At 39.1% G+C, this 17869-nt stretch overlaps 2 protein-coding genes across 5 annotated transcripts in view; one reads left to right on the top strand and one right to left on the bottom strand.

Annotated features, from left to right (window-relative positions):
• The window catches only part of LOC113945168 (GTP-binding protein 10-like), a 53780-nt gene that overhangs the window by 6724 nt on the left and 29187 nt on the right, over positions 1-17869 (bottom strand). For 3 of the 4 annotated variants that reach the window (XM_027639025.1, XM_027639026.1, XM_027639028.1), the window contains 4 exons: positions 4673-4866; positions 4488-4579; positions 3250-3394; positions 680-753 (listed from right to left, as the gene is read on the bottom strand). In XM_027639025.1, the coding sequence (XP_027494826.1) occupies positions 680-753; positions 3250-3394; positions 4488-4579; positions 4673-4866 (505 nt within the window). Of the gene's footprint in view, positions 1-679; positions 754-3249; positions 3395-4487; positions 4580-4672; positions 4867-5332; positions 5461-17869 lie in introns of those variants that run through there. The other variant, XM_027639029.1, reaches the window with a different exon arrangement.
• LOC113945169 (protein FAM237A-like) lies at positions 13638-15168 on the top strand. Its single transcript, XM_027639030.1, has 2 exons — positions 13638-14116; positions 14831-15168. The coding sequence occupies exons 1-2, from the start codon at positions 13705-13707 to the stop codon at positions 14848-14850; spliced, it is 432 nt and encodes a 143-aa protein (XP_027494831.1). The 5' UTR covers positions 13638-13704; the 3' UTR covers positions 14851-15168.

Genomic DNA, 17869 nt, shown 5'->3' with positions numbered 1-17869 from the left:
AGGGAACAGTGAAGCTAGAGAAGTCTCAGACACAAAAATTATTATCCAGATGACAGAATAGCTTCTAAACAGGGAAAAATAATGAAAGGCAAAGTGAGATAGGAGTCTTCAAACTGAGAAAAAGGCTGTAGAGAATCAGCAGTGGTGCAAGAAGTTCGGTAAGAATTATCAGTACTTGCACCCTTGCTTTTTAATTAATGAAAATCAGACAACTAATCCTAATTTACCAACAGAAAAATAATAAAAATTCTCTGTCCTTTTTTCAGTGGATAGATTCAAAATCAAAATCTTCTCTGTTGCAAAAACAGGTGGCAGCTAATTCCAAAGCATACAAGATGTAAATTCAAAGGAACTTGACCGTACATATTCAGTAGACTGAGGATATTATACACCATAGAGATGGTGCATCTCAGATGGAATAAAATGAGCTGAGATGAAAATAAATAGACCCTGCATTCACAGGTTGAAATACTATGAGGGTGTACACTTGAAATTCTGAGGTGGTTAAAAGAACTAGACACTGAAACAGCAAGTATAATTTTGAAGTATTTAATGCAATTAAAAATCAGGCAACATGGTTATCTCCTGTTCTTTACTATAAACCTGCAGACCAAGTCAGAGAAAAGATTTCTTGCTTTCGTGAAATATTACTGCTCTAAAAATAAGAGTATCAACTTACATGCATAACTTGCAATCTCAGGTTTGGCATGAGAAATCTTGCTTAACAAGGATGATTTTCCCGCATTTGGAAACCTAGAAAGGAAGTTGAGATTTATACACTGAATAAACAAGTATGTGATTCCTGCATACTTTATTTTCAAATGCACTATATTATCTTATTGAAATTCAATGCTATCAGTTCATTTTTGCACTCATTTACTACCCCGATCGGTAGGATTTATCTTTTGAAATCAAATCAGATTAATTTTTCTAAATCCAACAATACTTCCCAAGAATGGAGGCAGGTGAGTTACATAAATACACGTACAATAGATTTAAGGTAAATCTTTCAAAGTCACTCAGACAGAAATACAGCATGACCATCCAGGTCTATTTGAATTCAGTCTTCATGTCCTATAGCTAATTTTGTAAATTATGCTTACATTCTAAAACCTGTCATGCAAGAACATCTTATCAGTTGGACTTACAGTCTTTTGGCATACAAATCATGGTTCATGAAATCCTACAATTTAAGTACCGATGATATCTGTGCTACAGTTTAGCTAATATAGCAAAGCAAACCAACTCTGTGAGAGAGAGAGGGACTTTGTGTACATAGACACAGACACGCCAAGTTTGTGTATGCTTTTAGGGCATCAAAGTTGTATGAGGGATCCTGAAATTAGCACTAACCTGCTTTGTTACCAGGTAAACTAAAAAGAACACCAGTGAAGATTTTGGAGTTGATCTGTGCAGACCTGACTTTTGTTTACAAGGCATAGCTATGCTTGCACATCACAACAAAAATATTCCTTTAGGGATACGCTACCTTTTACAAAAGCTTCTTCACAGAATACATCTACCCACTGAAATGGAAACCCAAGTTAAAACTGAAATTGTAGCACACACTTTTTTAAAGATTAACCTGAGCTGTAAAAGACACAACAGCCTTCATCTATGTCAGACTTTAAGTTAATGCTGACATCAAAGGACAGACCACATTCTTCACACCTCCTCCAGAAAGACAACACAAGACTTGTGTTCCAGTCAAATTCACAGCCAGATGTTCATCACACTATTTCAAGGCAACAGTGATCAAAGAACACCGTGTCTATAGGCAACTGAACGTTGGTCACAAGATACAAAGGCATGTGTCCCACAGAAAATCATACACTCTCCACTTGAACATTGCAGAACCATGTCCTGTTAACAAGACTGGTTTACATTAAGGGCCTTCATAAAGGGGTTGTACAAAAATCTCTCTTAAAAAAAGAAAGCAACCTAATGACTTGTTATAACAGGGAAACTATTGAGGGTAGTTTTAATGCACTCTGATGATGGAAGATGCTTAAAAGACATTCCGGAAGGTTACTCTGGTCATCTCCTCAAGTGAGCATTTTGGTTCCACTGAGGTACAATATGTTCTTTGAAGTTGCAACCTAGACTAACACATCACAACCTGTACTCAAACCTGATGGGCCTCTCTCAAGTCTACATGTTGTTTTTACCTGATCTAATAGCAAACCACTTGCAAAAAAGTAAAACTAACAAACACAAAGAGATCAAAGTACAGCCGCAAACTATCAGAGGCTGATTCATATTCTCAATAAGAAAATTATATGCTCCTCTAATTGACTGATAATGGTTTTTCTAATCCATTTTGAAGGGAAACTGTCAGCTAAAATAAAAGCCAAAATGCAAGATTAAAGAAGCATCAGTGTCATAGAACTCCTATACTTTCACACACTTTAAACCAAGAAAAAAACTCCGTAATTCCTGAAGATCACTCAAAAATTACATAACTTTAGATAAATGTTATATTAACAGAATTATTTCTAATAAGAAAAAAGAAAAACACAGCTAGAAAACCATGCTGTCTTCAAGCATCTTTCCATTCTTTACTGGTATATACGAATCAGACTACTTCCACTCGAACTCCTTGTTATTTCATGTTTCCTATGGTTTTTATTAATAAGGACCATGGAGCTGACCTATGTGTAGCTGATGCTGAGCAGACCAACACTTTTACAACTGTAGTTTGTTGAAAGCTTTCGTCAAATAAAAATATATTTATCTGTGTTGCTATAAAGCAGCAACATGGAAAAGCAAGTCCTACTATTCTAGTTTGTAATCACTTCCTTCCAACATTCCAAGCTGTTTACTGGGGAGAGTAGGCAACACAGCCTTTGGAACTCTCTTTAAAACTACTACTACAAGGATCCACTTGTGCCAGTACCATGAAGTCAAGCATGCTCAAACATGCAATACAGATAGTGCTCTTGGCTCTGTTTTGCACCTCCTACTTACTTCATAAACATTAGCTAATAGTATTTTGATAATCATTGCAATTGCTAAATGCAATTATATTACTAATTATATATTACCCTGATTCATTAAGCTCTTCTTCCACAAAAGCATAACCAATACTTTACAAATTTTAAAATTAAATTCAATCTGATTTTTGCAAACTGCAAATAATTTAAGTGACAATGCAAATGCACGATAACGTTCATCCTCCAAACTCTCAAATGTCTTTGAAATCACATTTGAAATTTATTTTTTTTTCTAATATCAAACTACAGTACTTACCCAACTAAGCCAACATCTGCTATAAGTTTCAAATCAAGATGAATAATTCGCTTCTGACCTTTGCAAGGCAAAAAGTTTGTGGCCAAAGAGCCTCCAAGACCTCCACGAGCTGCTAAGAATCTCTCTCCTGCTGCATTAAGCTCTCCTGAAAATAAATTCAGTAGTGAAAAAGCACAATTCCCTGCAGTAGTTCAGTTGTGATTTACCACTTAAATGACTCTGATTACAAGAAAATTTTCTGTATGGTTCCTTGCAAGAATTGTGCCTTCAAGGTCATAGTGTTTCTCCCTCTTTGGAAACAAATGAAAGCAATCACACCCCAGCATTACCCTCTGTCATACAGTTCGTCACCTCAAGGAAAGTGATAGGTACAGGCAGGCAAAGTATGGCCAAGACAGTGATGGTGGTTCTGAAGCCTCCAATATTTGAATCCAAGAATACCACGAAAAATCTGCATTGGTAGAGATGTGGCTACACAACGTCTGAAGAATTTGCTGTATTTTTTCATTAAGATACAGGCTTTGATATCTCCCTTAGGGTCAGAATAATTAAAATTAAAAAAAAAGGCAACATTTGGATACCTTTAGACACTGACATGCCTACATCATAAACAATTCTTGCCACACACTTTTAGCTAAACATCCAAATCAGGGTAATCTATGAATTTAGTTTGAATTCTAAATAGTGTGAGAAGAAAAACTCTGAAAAACGGCAAAGGAACCACTGAGAGCTATTTCAAGAACACTGTATTGAAACTGATCTTCCTGGTTACTACCGAGCACCACTCTTTAAAAGAAAGAGTAAAAAACACTTATGTCTTTTAAGTAACCTGAAATATTGACATTCAGCAAGCATCTTTGTCTCTTAAGCACTGTCATAATTCAGTAAACTTATCGAGACACTTACCTGGGTTTATGGAGACATAAGTTATGTGAGGTCTTGAATGGTTCTGTGGAGGATCACTGCCTCCCAGCCTTTAACACTTCTTTGCAAAGCAATTTTCTTTCTGTTGCATTTAGTGATACAAACTAACTGCTGCCAATTTCTGGAAGGGGTCCCTGCTTTCCCAACAATTTCTACAGCGTATTTGTTTATCAACTCTTTGTCCAAACAAAGAAAAACACACATCTATTTTGAGAAATGTTTAACCTTAAACCATCGTAGTGTTAGAAATATGCTAATGTTATCAATAAATGTGACAAATACCAGATACATTAAAATAAAGCAAATGTTCTTACCAATCTGCTTGCCATCATCAGTAACAAGTGAAATTCCAGGAGGCACATGAACTTCACGATCTTTTCCTTTTTCACCTTTTAGAGCTCTAACACTAGGAAAAATTAAATCAGGCTTAGTAACTTAAGCTAACATTTTGCTTTCTGGAAACGTTGTGTGTAACAGCTTTCATCAACCTGACTCTTACCTGCTGTTGGCTCCTGTTCCAGCTACAAATCGCTTGTGGGGATATTTCTCCTTAATGCCCCTTAAGGTGATTCTTTCTCGGGCGACAAACCAGACATCACCACCTCTTCCTCCTTCCCCTCCCAGACGAGGGTGACCCATTCCACCAGTTCCTCCTCTCACATAGACCCGCAAATCGTCTATGAAGTTGCCATACTAACAAAACAAGTTTCAGTATCAGTATTATATTCTGTTCATATTTTGCTTTACAAAAACGCGTGTAAAACGGCTTGGACAGAACTCTGATGGCAATAAATAACAGTCCAGAAACCAGGCGCGTAAAACTCCAAAATATTTTTTAGTGAGTGTTTGACATATCTTCCCCGGCAGCGACACTCGCGGCCCGCATGGCCCCGGGCAGCGGGGCGGGACGGGCGAGCCCCCGGGCCCGAGACACGCGTGGGGCATCACCGCGGGCACCATAACCCGGTCCCGGCCCCGCCGGCCCCAGTGAGGCGCCCCGGCAGCGCGGGAGGGTCCTGCCGGAGCCAAGCGCCGGGGCCTGCGCCGGCCCGGGCCACGTGAACTCCCGCAGAGGCCCCGGGAGAGGACGAGCCCTCCCCGCCGCCCCAGCCCCGCCGGCGGCACCGTCCTCGCCGTGTCTCGGGCCGGCCGCACTGACCTTCCGCAGCACCGCCGCGCCGCACCGCACCATGGCGGGAGGAGCCCGGGCCCCGCGGGCTGCGAGAACGACAAGGGGCCTGAGGGAGAGCGGGCGCTCCCGGAGCTCCCGCTGCCGCTCGGGGAGCACAGACCCGGCCCCGCTCCGGCCCCGCGGGTGCGCAGGCGCGGCCCGGCCCAGCCCGGCCCAGCCGCCGCTTCAGTGCCGGCCCGGTCCGCCTGAGCCCGGCGGCGCCTTCGAGCCCCGGGGCGGCGGGAGTGAGCTGCCCCTCGCAGCGCCTAAACATGTTCACAAGCTTTGCGCTCTGTTCTTGTTACTGACCTGCTTTTTCTGCCGCTCCATGTTATTTTTAACAACTACATACTCTATTCCAGCTCAAAATGCTTTTAATTTCTCCTCATTGGACATGCTTGCATCCTACTGTTATGGAATACTTAGAACAGAAAATCTTTCAGTGATATAAATAGAAGAGTAGGAGACGATGTGGCTGTTGTCTAGCCTAAGTCCCCCAAATTCAATGTAGCCTTTCCTCAGTGCCAAAGCGGTTTCACCCCAAGGCGCAAGGCAAGATGGATCATGTGAATAGCAGAAAAGAATTTATTACAGCAGCAAAAAAAATGCAAAACTCCCGTATCGTGCTTTCAGATCACGGGGACTTCATTTACGGTTCCAAAATAGGTAATACATAAAATCCAGTGGCAAGTGTTTTGAACTGATCTGTTAAGAATCTTATGACTGGAAAATAGCAAACATGGGTCTGGCCTTGTCCTTGAGGCATTTAACTGAGGGGTCCCAGCTCAGGGCTTGTTGGGTGAAACTCCTGTACTCTCTGGTGACAGCTGTCTCCAGAGGACAAGCTACATCATGAGTGGCTGCCTGTGGATCCCCATCTCTCTCTGTTAAGCCTTTGAAATGAGTCGGGCTGAACTTAGACTGTAATTGTTTATCTTTGACAAGAAGAAAAGTGACCTGGCCAACCACAGACCCTAAAACCTGGTCTCAGTCTCATTGCAAAGCTTTGGAAAAACTTACATTTGCTATATTAATACTCTAAAACATTTGATACAGTATCACCTGGGAAGGAATGAGAATATGGGGGTTAGGAGAGAAATTGTGAAGTGAGATAGCCACAAATAAAGTTGAAAAGGAAAATATAAGCCTTAAAGGGTTTGTTATAGGAAGTCTTATTTGATATTTTTTGTAGTCCTGATAAAATCAGTAAGACCATACTCATGAAATCTCAAAACGATATATGCTTAGGAATCATCCTAAGTACAGAAATGCACTAGTTTGGCTGCAATAGAGTTAATTTTCTTCCCAGTGGCTAAGATGGGACTGTGTTTTGGATTCATGCTGAAAACAGTGTTAATAATTCAGAGATGTTTTAGCAATTGCTGAGAGCGCTTACACAGAGCTAAGGCCTTTTCTTCTGCTCCTCACCCCACCCTACCAGAGTGGGTTGGGGGTGCACAAGGAGTTGGGAGGGGACACAGCCGGGACAACTGACCCCAACTGATCAAAGGGATATCTCATACTATGTGGCATCATTATTAGTCATAAAAGCTGGGGGAAGAAGGAAGGGGTAGGTACATTTGGAGTGACTGCGTTTGTCTTCACAAGTAACTGTTATGAGTGACTGAGCCCTGCATTCTTGGAGATGGCTGAACATCCTCCTACCCATGGGAAGTGATGAATGAATTCCTTGTTTTGCTTTGCTTGTGTACATGGCTTTTGCTTTCTCTATTAAACTGTCTTTATCTCAACCCAAAAGTTTTCTGACTTTTACCCTTCTGATTCTCTCCTCCATCCTGCTGGTGGGGGAGTGAGGGAGCGGCTGTGTGGTGCTTAGTTGTTGGCTGGGATTAAACCATGACAAGGGAGATGTATATCAGGAGATGTATTTCATTTAAAGTAGGGAGGTATTAATGTCGTTGTTTAAGGCCCTGGTGAAATCTCATTTGGGGTACTGTGAAAATGTCTAATCAATTGTTCTATAGCTGAGCTAAGGTTGAAGTGACAGAGAGATAGAAGAAAGTTAGGTGCATCACCAGAGAGCATCACCAGTCTTTCATAAGAACAGATTTTAGGATGGCTCAGCTTGTTTACTTCAATAAAACAAAATCAGAGAGGAGACACAAGTGCTGTCTATAAATATATCAGGAAGGTAAACATGAAGGATGAAAACCATTTAGTTTTCAGGGCAAAAACACAAGAACAAACAGATGTGTACTGTTCAGTAATAAATGTATCAGGAAATTAGAACACTGTTCTAGTCATTACTGCAATCAAATTATGAAACAGCTTTTTCATGGAATTAGTGGGAGCAAAAATATACCCTTCATGAATGTACGAGGTGATTGTACAACAGAGCTTTCTGTACTGGCAGGGAACTAGGCCCTGTCATTCAGGAGGACCTTTCTGTTCTGTGTTACCATGCCAGTTCATAGTACAAACAACAGAACATTTTGTCCAGATTTATGATTCATAATACAGAAGGAGCTGTCAGTCAAGCTGAATAGTAGGCAAGGTTCAGAAGTTTTTACATATGCAAAAGTTAGATTGTGCTACTGTGACTTCAGTAAAGCATATGATGTCAGCATTCTATAGAAAAGAACAGAAAAAAAGGAGATAAGCAAAAGAGCTCCTAAGTCAGATGAAGAAAGTGCAGGGAAGTTGCAGATGGCAAGAAGTTTATCAGCAAAGTTCTTAAAGGATCAAGTCATAGGCCCAGAGTTCTTCTTGGACGCCAATACAAGTATATATGATATTACCCCTTGTTTTTGTGCTTTGTTCTGCTTTTGTGGTACATACTCTCTGAATTTAGTCCTGTGGAATCACTACAACTATTGAGAGCAGGATCTGTAGCTGGTCCACTTAGCAGAGCCTTAAAAGCAGTGTGCTGAACTTCCCTAATACACAGCACAAGATTAACAGGTTAACTGGCCCAGAGATACCAGCAGAGCTACTCACCAATGTTAATTCAACTTATGTAATCAATCCACAACTCAACCTCAAAAAAGAGAAATAAAGAAAAGCTGTATACTATGAGTTGAAAATGTTAAATTTATTGATATAACACTGGATTTGTTTCAACACAAAGCAAGCTCATACCAGCAAGCTCATACCAGCAGGACATTAAATAATATTTAGTTTGAAATGTGCCATTGTGCATTTTCTGGAACCTTTTATACCATTAAGTGCCTCATCACACGTAAATGATGCTAAGAATTACTGAAATGGAATAATATAAAACTCTGAAGTTTGAGGATATTTAGATGTTTCATTGTCTAAATACTTTGCTTCAGAAATGCATCTGGTCCTCTAAAGAGACTTTCTCTTATGCCAGGGCAGCAGTGATTTTATCACTAGCGTGTGTGTCATACTTGATCTTCAGTAGCAGGATTGTGAGCACTTCACTGTCAAACCTGGTGGCAGAACATCACTCTGTTATTTCGTTGCTTCAGAAGCTGCTAATGAGTGATGCAGAGGGTGACTCAATTCTTTATCTTCAGTGAATCAATCTTTTTTACGTATGAGTGTGCCTGTGTCACAGAGATATCTATAATTCAGTCATACAAAAGGCTGATAGCATTTTAAAGGTCCTCAAAAGGATTTATACATAGTCAATGTGTATTCTGAGTTCCATGCTAAATAATGCTTCAGTTCCTACTCTTTCTGTTCTTACTGTGTACTTCACATACTTGTTGCTTGAAAATCACAACTACATCAAATCACAGTTTTACCACTATATTTCTTTTCTCTCATGATATAAATCATTACGTAGAGTGCTGTCATCAACTCTAACAAGAGGAAGCCATAAAATCTCTTTCCTCAACAATTTTAAAATTTCCATTAGCAGTTTTTTGCAATTTGTGCTATATGTGCTGTTCTTCTCAGTCTAGGAAAGAACTAACTTCAATGGAAATATGTGGAAATTAAGCTGAAATATTTTAGCAACACAGCTTTATTTAAAGTAGAGTTGAAATAATTAAAAAATGCAAGTCAGGTATTCATGTCCTTGCCTTTCTGAACATCCACACAATGGTTCATTGCAATGCTGGGAAGCTGGCATGACAGTCTTTGTAATTAAAAGAAATAACTACACCAACATACCCAAGGTCCAAATGTTCTAAAATATTGATCTATTAATTTTACAGTTTTATTAAAAAAGATAAAGAGATCTAACCAATGCCAAAGATACACTCTTCAGTACAATAAAGTCCCACTAGATGGAGGCACCTCAGCTGCCATAACGAATAAGCTGAAGTACAACAGTTTAAAATACATGCTATAGAAATACTATTGATGTTGGCAGAATTTTGAGGGAAACATTTTATCTTGCCCAAGGTTTGTCTATTCTAAAAAATTAAAAATCAAAGAAATAGTCACTTTTACTATGAGCCATGAGCCATCTCATAAAACTTAAGTGTTAAATAGCTGTGCTGGAGGCTGTAGGTTTACATGTGGCATATGCTGCATCTTTGGAATTCTTCCTGAACCCCTGCAGAACGAAGAACACAACACAATTTTTCTCTAAATCCCCTTTATATTTAGTCACTAGCTCAAAAAAGTCTGCTTTCCCAGGTCCTTGGACAGGGTCCCTGGTTTTAAGGGCTTTTCCCTTCAGCCCAAGCTTTTATGTAGCTTTCAGGTACGTTAGATTTTACAAAGGTGGTCACAGATTGACTTTCCTTGACCTTACTTGTTCTGAAATAGAAATTGTAATAACAGTACTTACTTAATAAACATGATCAGTGTCTGTCTTTGTGGTGCTTCCATCCTACAAACTTCACATAACATTCCACATGATTATTATTTGCCAATAATTTTGATTTCTGTCAACTTAAATCCTTGTTCCAGGTGGCATCCTCCCACAGATGATGATCCCTCAGTGCTTGACTGACAAGATGCATAACACCAGAAAGGAAAATGAAATATGAAAGTCAGCCTTCAGAATAATTTTGACATTTTTTAGATATTACCGAAGAATTTTAACATAAATAGAGAACATTGTTGATGAGGTGGCATTTTAAAAAGAGATCTTTTTATTCAAAAGGGTTTTTCTAAGAAAAATCTGTTCCTTAGCATTTTAATTACTGTAGTTGTGTTCTAGGAATATCTTGTTTTAAGATTAAAAATGGTGGATTTATTAACTAGATTAGGAAAAGCAAGAGGAGAATGATAAAAATAAATCTGTAGAATGAAGAAATGTTATTGAAGGCTGCCATCAGTGGCTGTTGGATTAAAATGAAATCACTGTGTTTGCACCACTATCCTGTGCTACTACATGTGGATGTTTTAAGCGGGAATGAAATGAGAAGAAGGAATTGATGCCATAACCAAGCAGCTGTGTGACTGTCCACTTCTTTACATGTCTTCAAATGCCTTTGAAATTTGGCTGTGAGATTGATCACACTAATAAATTCAATAGTGCATAAAACAAACTAAAAGGGAAAAGCTTTTCTTAACCTGAAAACTTATTGAATGTTATTTTTTATTAGTGATATGAAGGAGCTTTCTTAAAGGTAGGTTCTTTCTACAGCCTTCCGAATACTTTAACCTCTTTGGTTATGGAAGCTGCCTTAGAATTTCAAGCAGTAATTATACCTAATAGCGCTTTAGCTCCTTTCAATGATACAAAGAGTTCAGAGATAAGCTAACTGTATTCCAGTCTTGCATATATTTTTGTCTATATGACTGTCTAGGTTCAAACATGGCTTACTTTTTGAAGCAAGATTTTGAAATGATGTTGGTATTGCTTGGCTGCAAAGGCTTCCAGAAGATACCTAATTATTCTGAACACTGTCCTTTTAGAGCAGATTTGTATTTGTGTTTAAGTACTGTATATACTGGCTTTTAGACAGTAATCATTATATTTCCATTTGAAATAACAGGCTGTTCCTATCATGTTCAAGTCCACCAAAGCATATTATGAACCTTTATAGACCCAATTTTACTACATATTTATCCTTTTCCATTACTTCAAACATTGTCCCTACATGTTCTGGTGGGCAAACAGGAACATGAATGGAAACCTAGGTTTTTGAAATGGGAGTTCATTAAATGAGAGTGTTCATGTTACTGATTCAGAGAAAGATTTGCTGTCCATTGTGTTTTCCTCCCTCTGACAGTCCTCTCCCTCTCCCGTTCCCTGACACCCACCCCCACGAAGGCAGTCTCTCCAGGTGAGGCCCCAGCCCAGCCTGGGCTGACACTGGTGACTGCTGCAGAAAGAGGTGGGGCTGCCACAGCCACAGCTCCCTCCACCCTTCCACCGACCTGAGTTCAGCTGTTGCTGCTGCTGCTTTGCCAGTGGCAGAGTCGTCCCTGTGCAGTGTAATTCCAGCATCCTTGGAGCATCCAACAGCTGCCGGGCACTTGCAGCCCTCTCATGAATTTCTTTCTTTTTCTTCAAGTGGCTGACTTCTGTTGCTTCAAGGCTATTTTCCATCTCCTCACAGAAACACTGTAAGTACAACTTCTGCTGTGTCTCCTCAGTTATTGCCTCTGTGAAATTCATCTGTCTTGTACTGAATAGTAGGAGTTACTAGTTAAAAGAGGTTTGTTGCGGTCTCTGCTCCTGTTTGAGGTACTCAAGTGGACCATTAGCATTTTAGTTTTTAGCTGGATTAAAACATGAAATGAAATCAAAACAACTAAAAATGTTGGTGGTTTCCTGGTTGCCTTTTTCCTACATTATAGCTAAATTGTCAGTTTATCCTTTCTCTGAATGCTGGTGCCTAGTGAATAGTGGAAGTGAGAAGAAAAGCATTTCCATCCCTACTTATTTGCTGGAATGAGTTTTGTAAAGTGCAAGGAAGAGAAACTTTAATGCATATTGATAAACTCTTGGCATGCTGAGGCAGTTAATCCTGCTGCCTGCTGGAATGCAGCTGGCCAAGGATGTTTTAAAAAGGAGCTAGGCTGGGGGGTATCAGTTTCTCTCAGTTCCTTGGGTTCTGAAGCTGAGGTAAAGGAACACATGACTTTAGGGACCTCAGACGGATGCAACAGTGTGATTACACAGTCAAACTAAAAATCATCCCAGGACCTGGAAGCTGCAGCAAAAGGGCCCATTTCAAGCTGTCCTGTTTCCTGACCTGGTTTGGTATGACCTGAACTCCATGGTGTCACCTCAACTCTGTATTCTTAAAGACATTTCACATAAATATTGTATTATCTATGGATTGGCCTCTCTTTAATTGCATCACTAGGAGTTGCAGAAAGGACATCAAGATGTTAACACTCTGAAGACATCATAGACTAACTTTTCATATTGACAGTGCCAGAGATATTCAGAGTGGGAGAACACACTTGCAGTTCTGGCCAAGTTCCCACTAAAATTTGCACAGTTGCCGAAAATGTTGCCTTTTATCTGCATAAAACCTCACATAATTTTATAATTGCATTTTACATTCTGAATTGGAAACTGTGGGAGTGAGTATGGCACCAGCTACTTGACAGATGATTTAGGACACCAATATAAGGGGCAGTATCTGAGAGTCTTGACTGTCTTCTCAGACTTTTTATGCTCATTTGAGGTTTTTTTGGGTTTGCTTTTTTTTTTGTTTGTTTTACACTGCTATTCCACTGTACTTTATCCTGATAGGAAGGAACTGAGTAAAAAAAAAAATTATCAGGTGTTTTAGTGAGTTCTGTCTGTACTTGCCTCAAGGATATGGAATACACATCATAGGAAAACTGCATTTCTCCCAGAGGGAATCCATGTGTAATAATGAATACATATTCTGTAGCATTTGAAGTTCTCATTATGCCTCCTGTATTATTGCTCTTTCCATCTCCATTTCTCCAGATAGTTTCTGTGTTTTGAATATATGGTAGAAATAATTATGCCAAAAGTTTACTTAATTTTCTAACATAAGCCAGAAAGGAATTTGCCTTTTTCAAGTCTTTCAACACCTACTGAATGAGTTCAGAATGTGGTGATGCTCACCCAGTAGAGTGTATGGTCTGGTTTACCATACCTTCATTACCATCTTTCTGAGCTGAGCTTTTCCATGAAAGACTGGCTATTTATAGCTCTGTTACTTGTTTGATAGCATACCAATAGTATTCTTTAAACATTTGCTATTGACCTGATTTTACTCATGATCCAAGTGCAGGAGTTTAAGGGAAGAAGTCTTGGTCTCAAGGAACCTTTCTGACATAGGGTCTGGTCACTTCAAACTTTCTGCTTCAGGGTCTCATGTTCTAAACAGCATTAACGATTTCCAACCTAGCTTCTGTGTCAGGGTTCATTGACTGGTATTTATTACATGGTTTTAAAAAAAAAGTATTTTTCTGTATATATGCATGAATAGTCTCTTGGGGTACTCTTGAACTACATAATGGCAGAATGACTGTGATTGTATATGCTTCATTTTCAGGTATCTTGTTCAAGTATGGAATTTGTATGGAAACGAAGGTGGTATCTTCAGCTGGGCTGTATATTGATAGTGAATTTGGTTTATGCCAATCTAGACTATCAAAAAGAAACTCCGCCAAGCCTGGGTGAGATTGACCATCAGTGCTGGGAGGTATCATCCCATGGGTTGGTGGAGATGAAGAAACTCAAGGTAGCAGATACAGTCATCGCTCTCTGGGACTTCATGATGTTCCTAAAGGAATCCCCTAAGCCCAAGCACAATGAACTCTTCAATGATTTAGCCCAGAACTTCTGGGATATGTATGTAGACTGTGTGCTCTCAAGATCCCATGGAATGGGCAGAAGGCAATTAACATCTCCCAAATATTCTTCCACATACTCACACAGAACTTTAGAAGGTAATTATAGGATATGGTGTTAGTCTGTTATGTACTGACATTACAATGAACCACTGCTTTAACCTTGTCCTTGATTGTTTAGACAACTCAATACAGTAATTTCCAGTTTTCTATCTCTACTTGTCAAAAGTGTTTGCATCTTTCAAAAGTAGCTGCTTTCACAATACATTAGTCATTAGTCGTCAGGGCACTATATTTCTATATTTAACGAAGTGTAAAATATGTTGGGTACGCACATGGGAGTGTGTGGAAATGGATGCTGAATTCTGTGTTTACCACTGTGTGCATATCAATGATAATACATTAATACAATAGTTACAATACTATTCCTGCTATTCAGACTTCAGTCTCAGCTTTGGGGAATTATCCCTCTGTGAAAAGGGAAGACCAAATTCCTGACCGTTTGAACCATATTCTTCCCGTTAAAACTACTTACACATAATGTGATTTAATGGTCACTGTGAATCACTAAACAGTGACAGATTCTGGTCATCATTGTCTGGGATGAGTTTGAACTGAGATCATGTACTGGCTTTACATCTCACTAACCAGTCCTAGATCTGTTATCTCCCTTCCTCCTCAGCAATGGACTTTTTTTACTGATGTACCCAGTCAGATGATTTAGGTTTTCAGACTGAACATGGAGATCATTTAATCCTAGCTTTCCTAACATATTGCTTAGACAATAACTACCTTTCTTTCATAATCTTGCAGGGTCTGCTTTCACCAACTGATTTTAGGCTGAAAGGAGAGAAAATTAAGATACCTCAGCAAGGCAACATCAAAATGAAGGAGCACAAAACCACAGCATATATTGTAGATGCTTAGACAAATCCTTTGGCATGGTTAAATTTTTTTTCTTTTCCTTGTATAAAGTTCTTAATCACTGCTAAACTGATAAGTATATGAGCCCCCACATTGTCACTTTTGCTTTCCTGTCTTGCCATCGACCAATCTTGCCTTTTCCCCACTGCATGGTCTAAATGATTTTGTGTTTTGAACTTTGTTTTACCTTTGTTCTCTCAGGTAAGATTGTAAGTCTGAATGTGTCATATTTTTGTAGTCTTGTCTTTTCCAATAATTCTCTTTTTAAAAAGTTAATTTTGATGGAAACCCAGTATATTTTTATACATTAAGCAATGGAGAAAATGTCAACAAACATATTTTATACAGTGTCTGGCAGATACTATTTACTTCTAAGAATTGAAAAAACAGAGGTGTGACACCAAGCTAACGAGAAGGATTATGCTTATTGTAATGTCCTGTGCAGTATAAACTTTGTATTTTATCACTGCTTATTCTAAGCTATGGATTAATTAAAATATTTTTCTAAGTAGCAAGGTTTGAATACTAGTAATCTTCTTGTCTATTAATATGTTATTTGAAAAGCCACCACTACATTACATTAAGAACAGTGCTTTATGCAAGCCTGTAAATAAGGTGATGTAATCCATCCCTGTCACAGCAGGCAACAGCTGAGAAGAGACCCTGCATCAAGTGGTTTGAAAGACTGAGAGACTGACTTGACTACTGCTCCCCGCGTAAACCATTGAGTATGGATAAAATAATTCATGGAGATTAACCACCTAGATAATCCAGTTCTTCTGAGCACAAAAAGCCTAAGAAATGCTGACTGTTCTCCACTTTACTCCTTGAGCAATGCAGCTTGTTCAGCCCTTGTTGTATTCTAGACTGTTATGAGATTCCAGCTGGTTTTTATTATTGTAGGAAAGAGTACTTATGTAGTAATGGCATATAAACCTCCATAGGTAACAAGAAATCCATCCCACATAATGCCTAGCTCATATATAGTTTGTAAAATATCCAGCGAGTCTCATAGATTTGTAAATGTTTATTTAGGTAAACACAATATTGAACCGCATCTTCTAAAATTTGTCTCCTACAGTATTTTGGAGAGGGTAAAAAAGTAGTGAGAGATTTCTCTTTACCCATGAGACTTTAACAGTTCCAGGAGCCTCTAGGTAGTTGTGACTTGAGGGTTCTAAAGCATTCATGTGGGCAGAGCTCAGCTCATAGTATAAAGCATATTTTAGGGAAACTGCCTTTTAGACCAAGATTGGACCATCTCCACTCCCACGCCCAGAGAAATAAAACCAAATTATTTTATTCCCCTCTCTCACTGCCTCCTATGCAAATTTTTATGTTTGTATATGTATTTATATGTAATTATGAAACCCTTCTTGATTTAATGAGTATAACTAAGTTCCTGATATAAATAATATTTTAAATACACCTTTTCTTTTGAGCAAACAGAGGGAGTCATAACATACCCAAATCCAGCAGTTTCAGGAATCTGTTCCAGCAATATCCAGTTTATAAAGTGGTGTACTATATTGCATTGGCAGCAAATGTTTTAACTGTCATTAATCAAATAAATAAATTCCCCTTGTTCACAAATAATTTTATTCATTACCTACAGAATTGTCAAACTATAATAACATTTTAAAGGTGATGTTTCCTGTATGAGTGGTCTTTTAATTGAATGTAAGAGCAAAGTATCCTATGCAATTTTAAAGGCTTCATCTTTCTACAGTCTTTCTTTGAATTAGCTTTCTGTAGGAGATAAAGGTGCTTAGCATCTATCATAATTGGCTGCAGAATGTTTGAACAATCAAGTGCTATGGTCACCCTGCGGCATCTGCCAAAGGGGCAGGTGATTGTGGACCACAGGAACACAGCACCATAAGCAGCAGCAGCAAACAAATTCCAGGTGGACATACTATGATGGACATGTCTATGACAGAGCCATGGAAAGTCACAGCTAGATACCCCAGGGATGTCTGCATGAGGGATTAACACGGAAGGAATGGGAAGACCTTTTCTTCCACCAGTACTCCTGCTCTTTTCCATGCCTAGGTTACAGCAGGGACAGCAAGCCCAGTGTCTTGGGTGTCATGTGTCCCCTACCCCCTTGACAGCCAGACCATGGTCCATGGCTGGCTGGGAAAATCAAATGTCGTCTGTGCTGCAGTGAGCCTTGTGTTAGTATTAATTAATTAAGTATAAACGTAAGCATTTGGGGAAATTCTATCCCCTTTCTTCTCCAGTCATTATTAATTTACATTAATGCTCAATTAACAAGAGCATTTGCTTGCAGTCAGGGTGTCTGTAGCAGAAGCACAATGCAGTTGGGGGAGATATTCTGTGGGGCTCACTTTGTGCCTGATTTAGTTTTTGCATAAGCAAAACTGATTTCCAGTTAAAAGTTCTTCTTTATCCATACCTTGGCTACACTGTACTGCTGTAGTCTTTGCTCAAAAATTGGAAGGACTTACAGAATTCCTCTACGTTTTGTTTTTATTTTTAAATAGGCCTTTGCCTTGCTGCCAGTAGTAATGAGTCACCCACACATTCACATGTGTGCAAGCATGTAAAAAACCCTCTAAATGTCACAGTCTTTGGTCTCCTAGCAAAATATTTATTGTTTGGTTTTAATCGTGAAAAGACAATGGAGCATACAATCTCTCAAGCAGTAATAAAGGAGCAAAGCTGCTGCAGAGTTGTCAGAGAAATATAAACATAAATGAGTAAGACTTTACTTGACACAGGACTTCAGTAAGAGAATATCTATATACCTTAGCTAACATTTCTTGTAGGCAGGGGTTCTTGCATGTCCAGGGTTGTTTTATAAAACGTACTTAAACTTCATCAGGATAATTTTGGGAAAAAATGTCATAATGAAAGTAGATTATAGTTAAAAAGTATCAGTCAGCAGAGGGCCAGCATAAAAAG

The sequence above is a fragment of the Corapipo altera genome, unplaced genomic scaffold (genome assembly GCF_003945725.1).
Source record: "Corapipo altera isolate COAL_440 unplaced genomic scaffold, ASM394572v1 44, whole genome shotgun sequence".
NCBI lineage: Eukaryota > Metazoa > Chordata > Aves > Passeriformes > Pipridae > Corapipo > Corapipo altera.
Note: the sequence above shows the minus strand (reverse complement) of the source record. Positions and strands in the feature narration are given on the sequence as shown.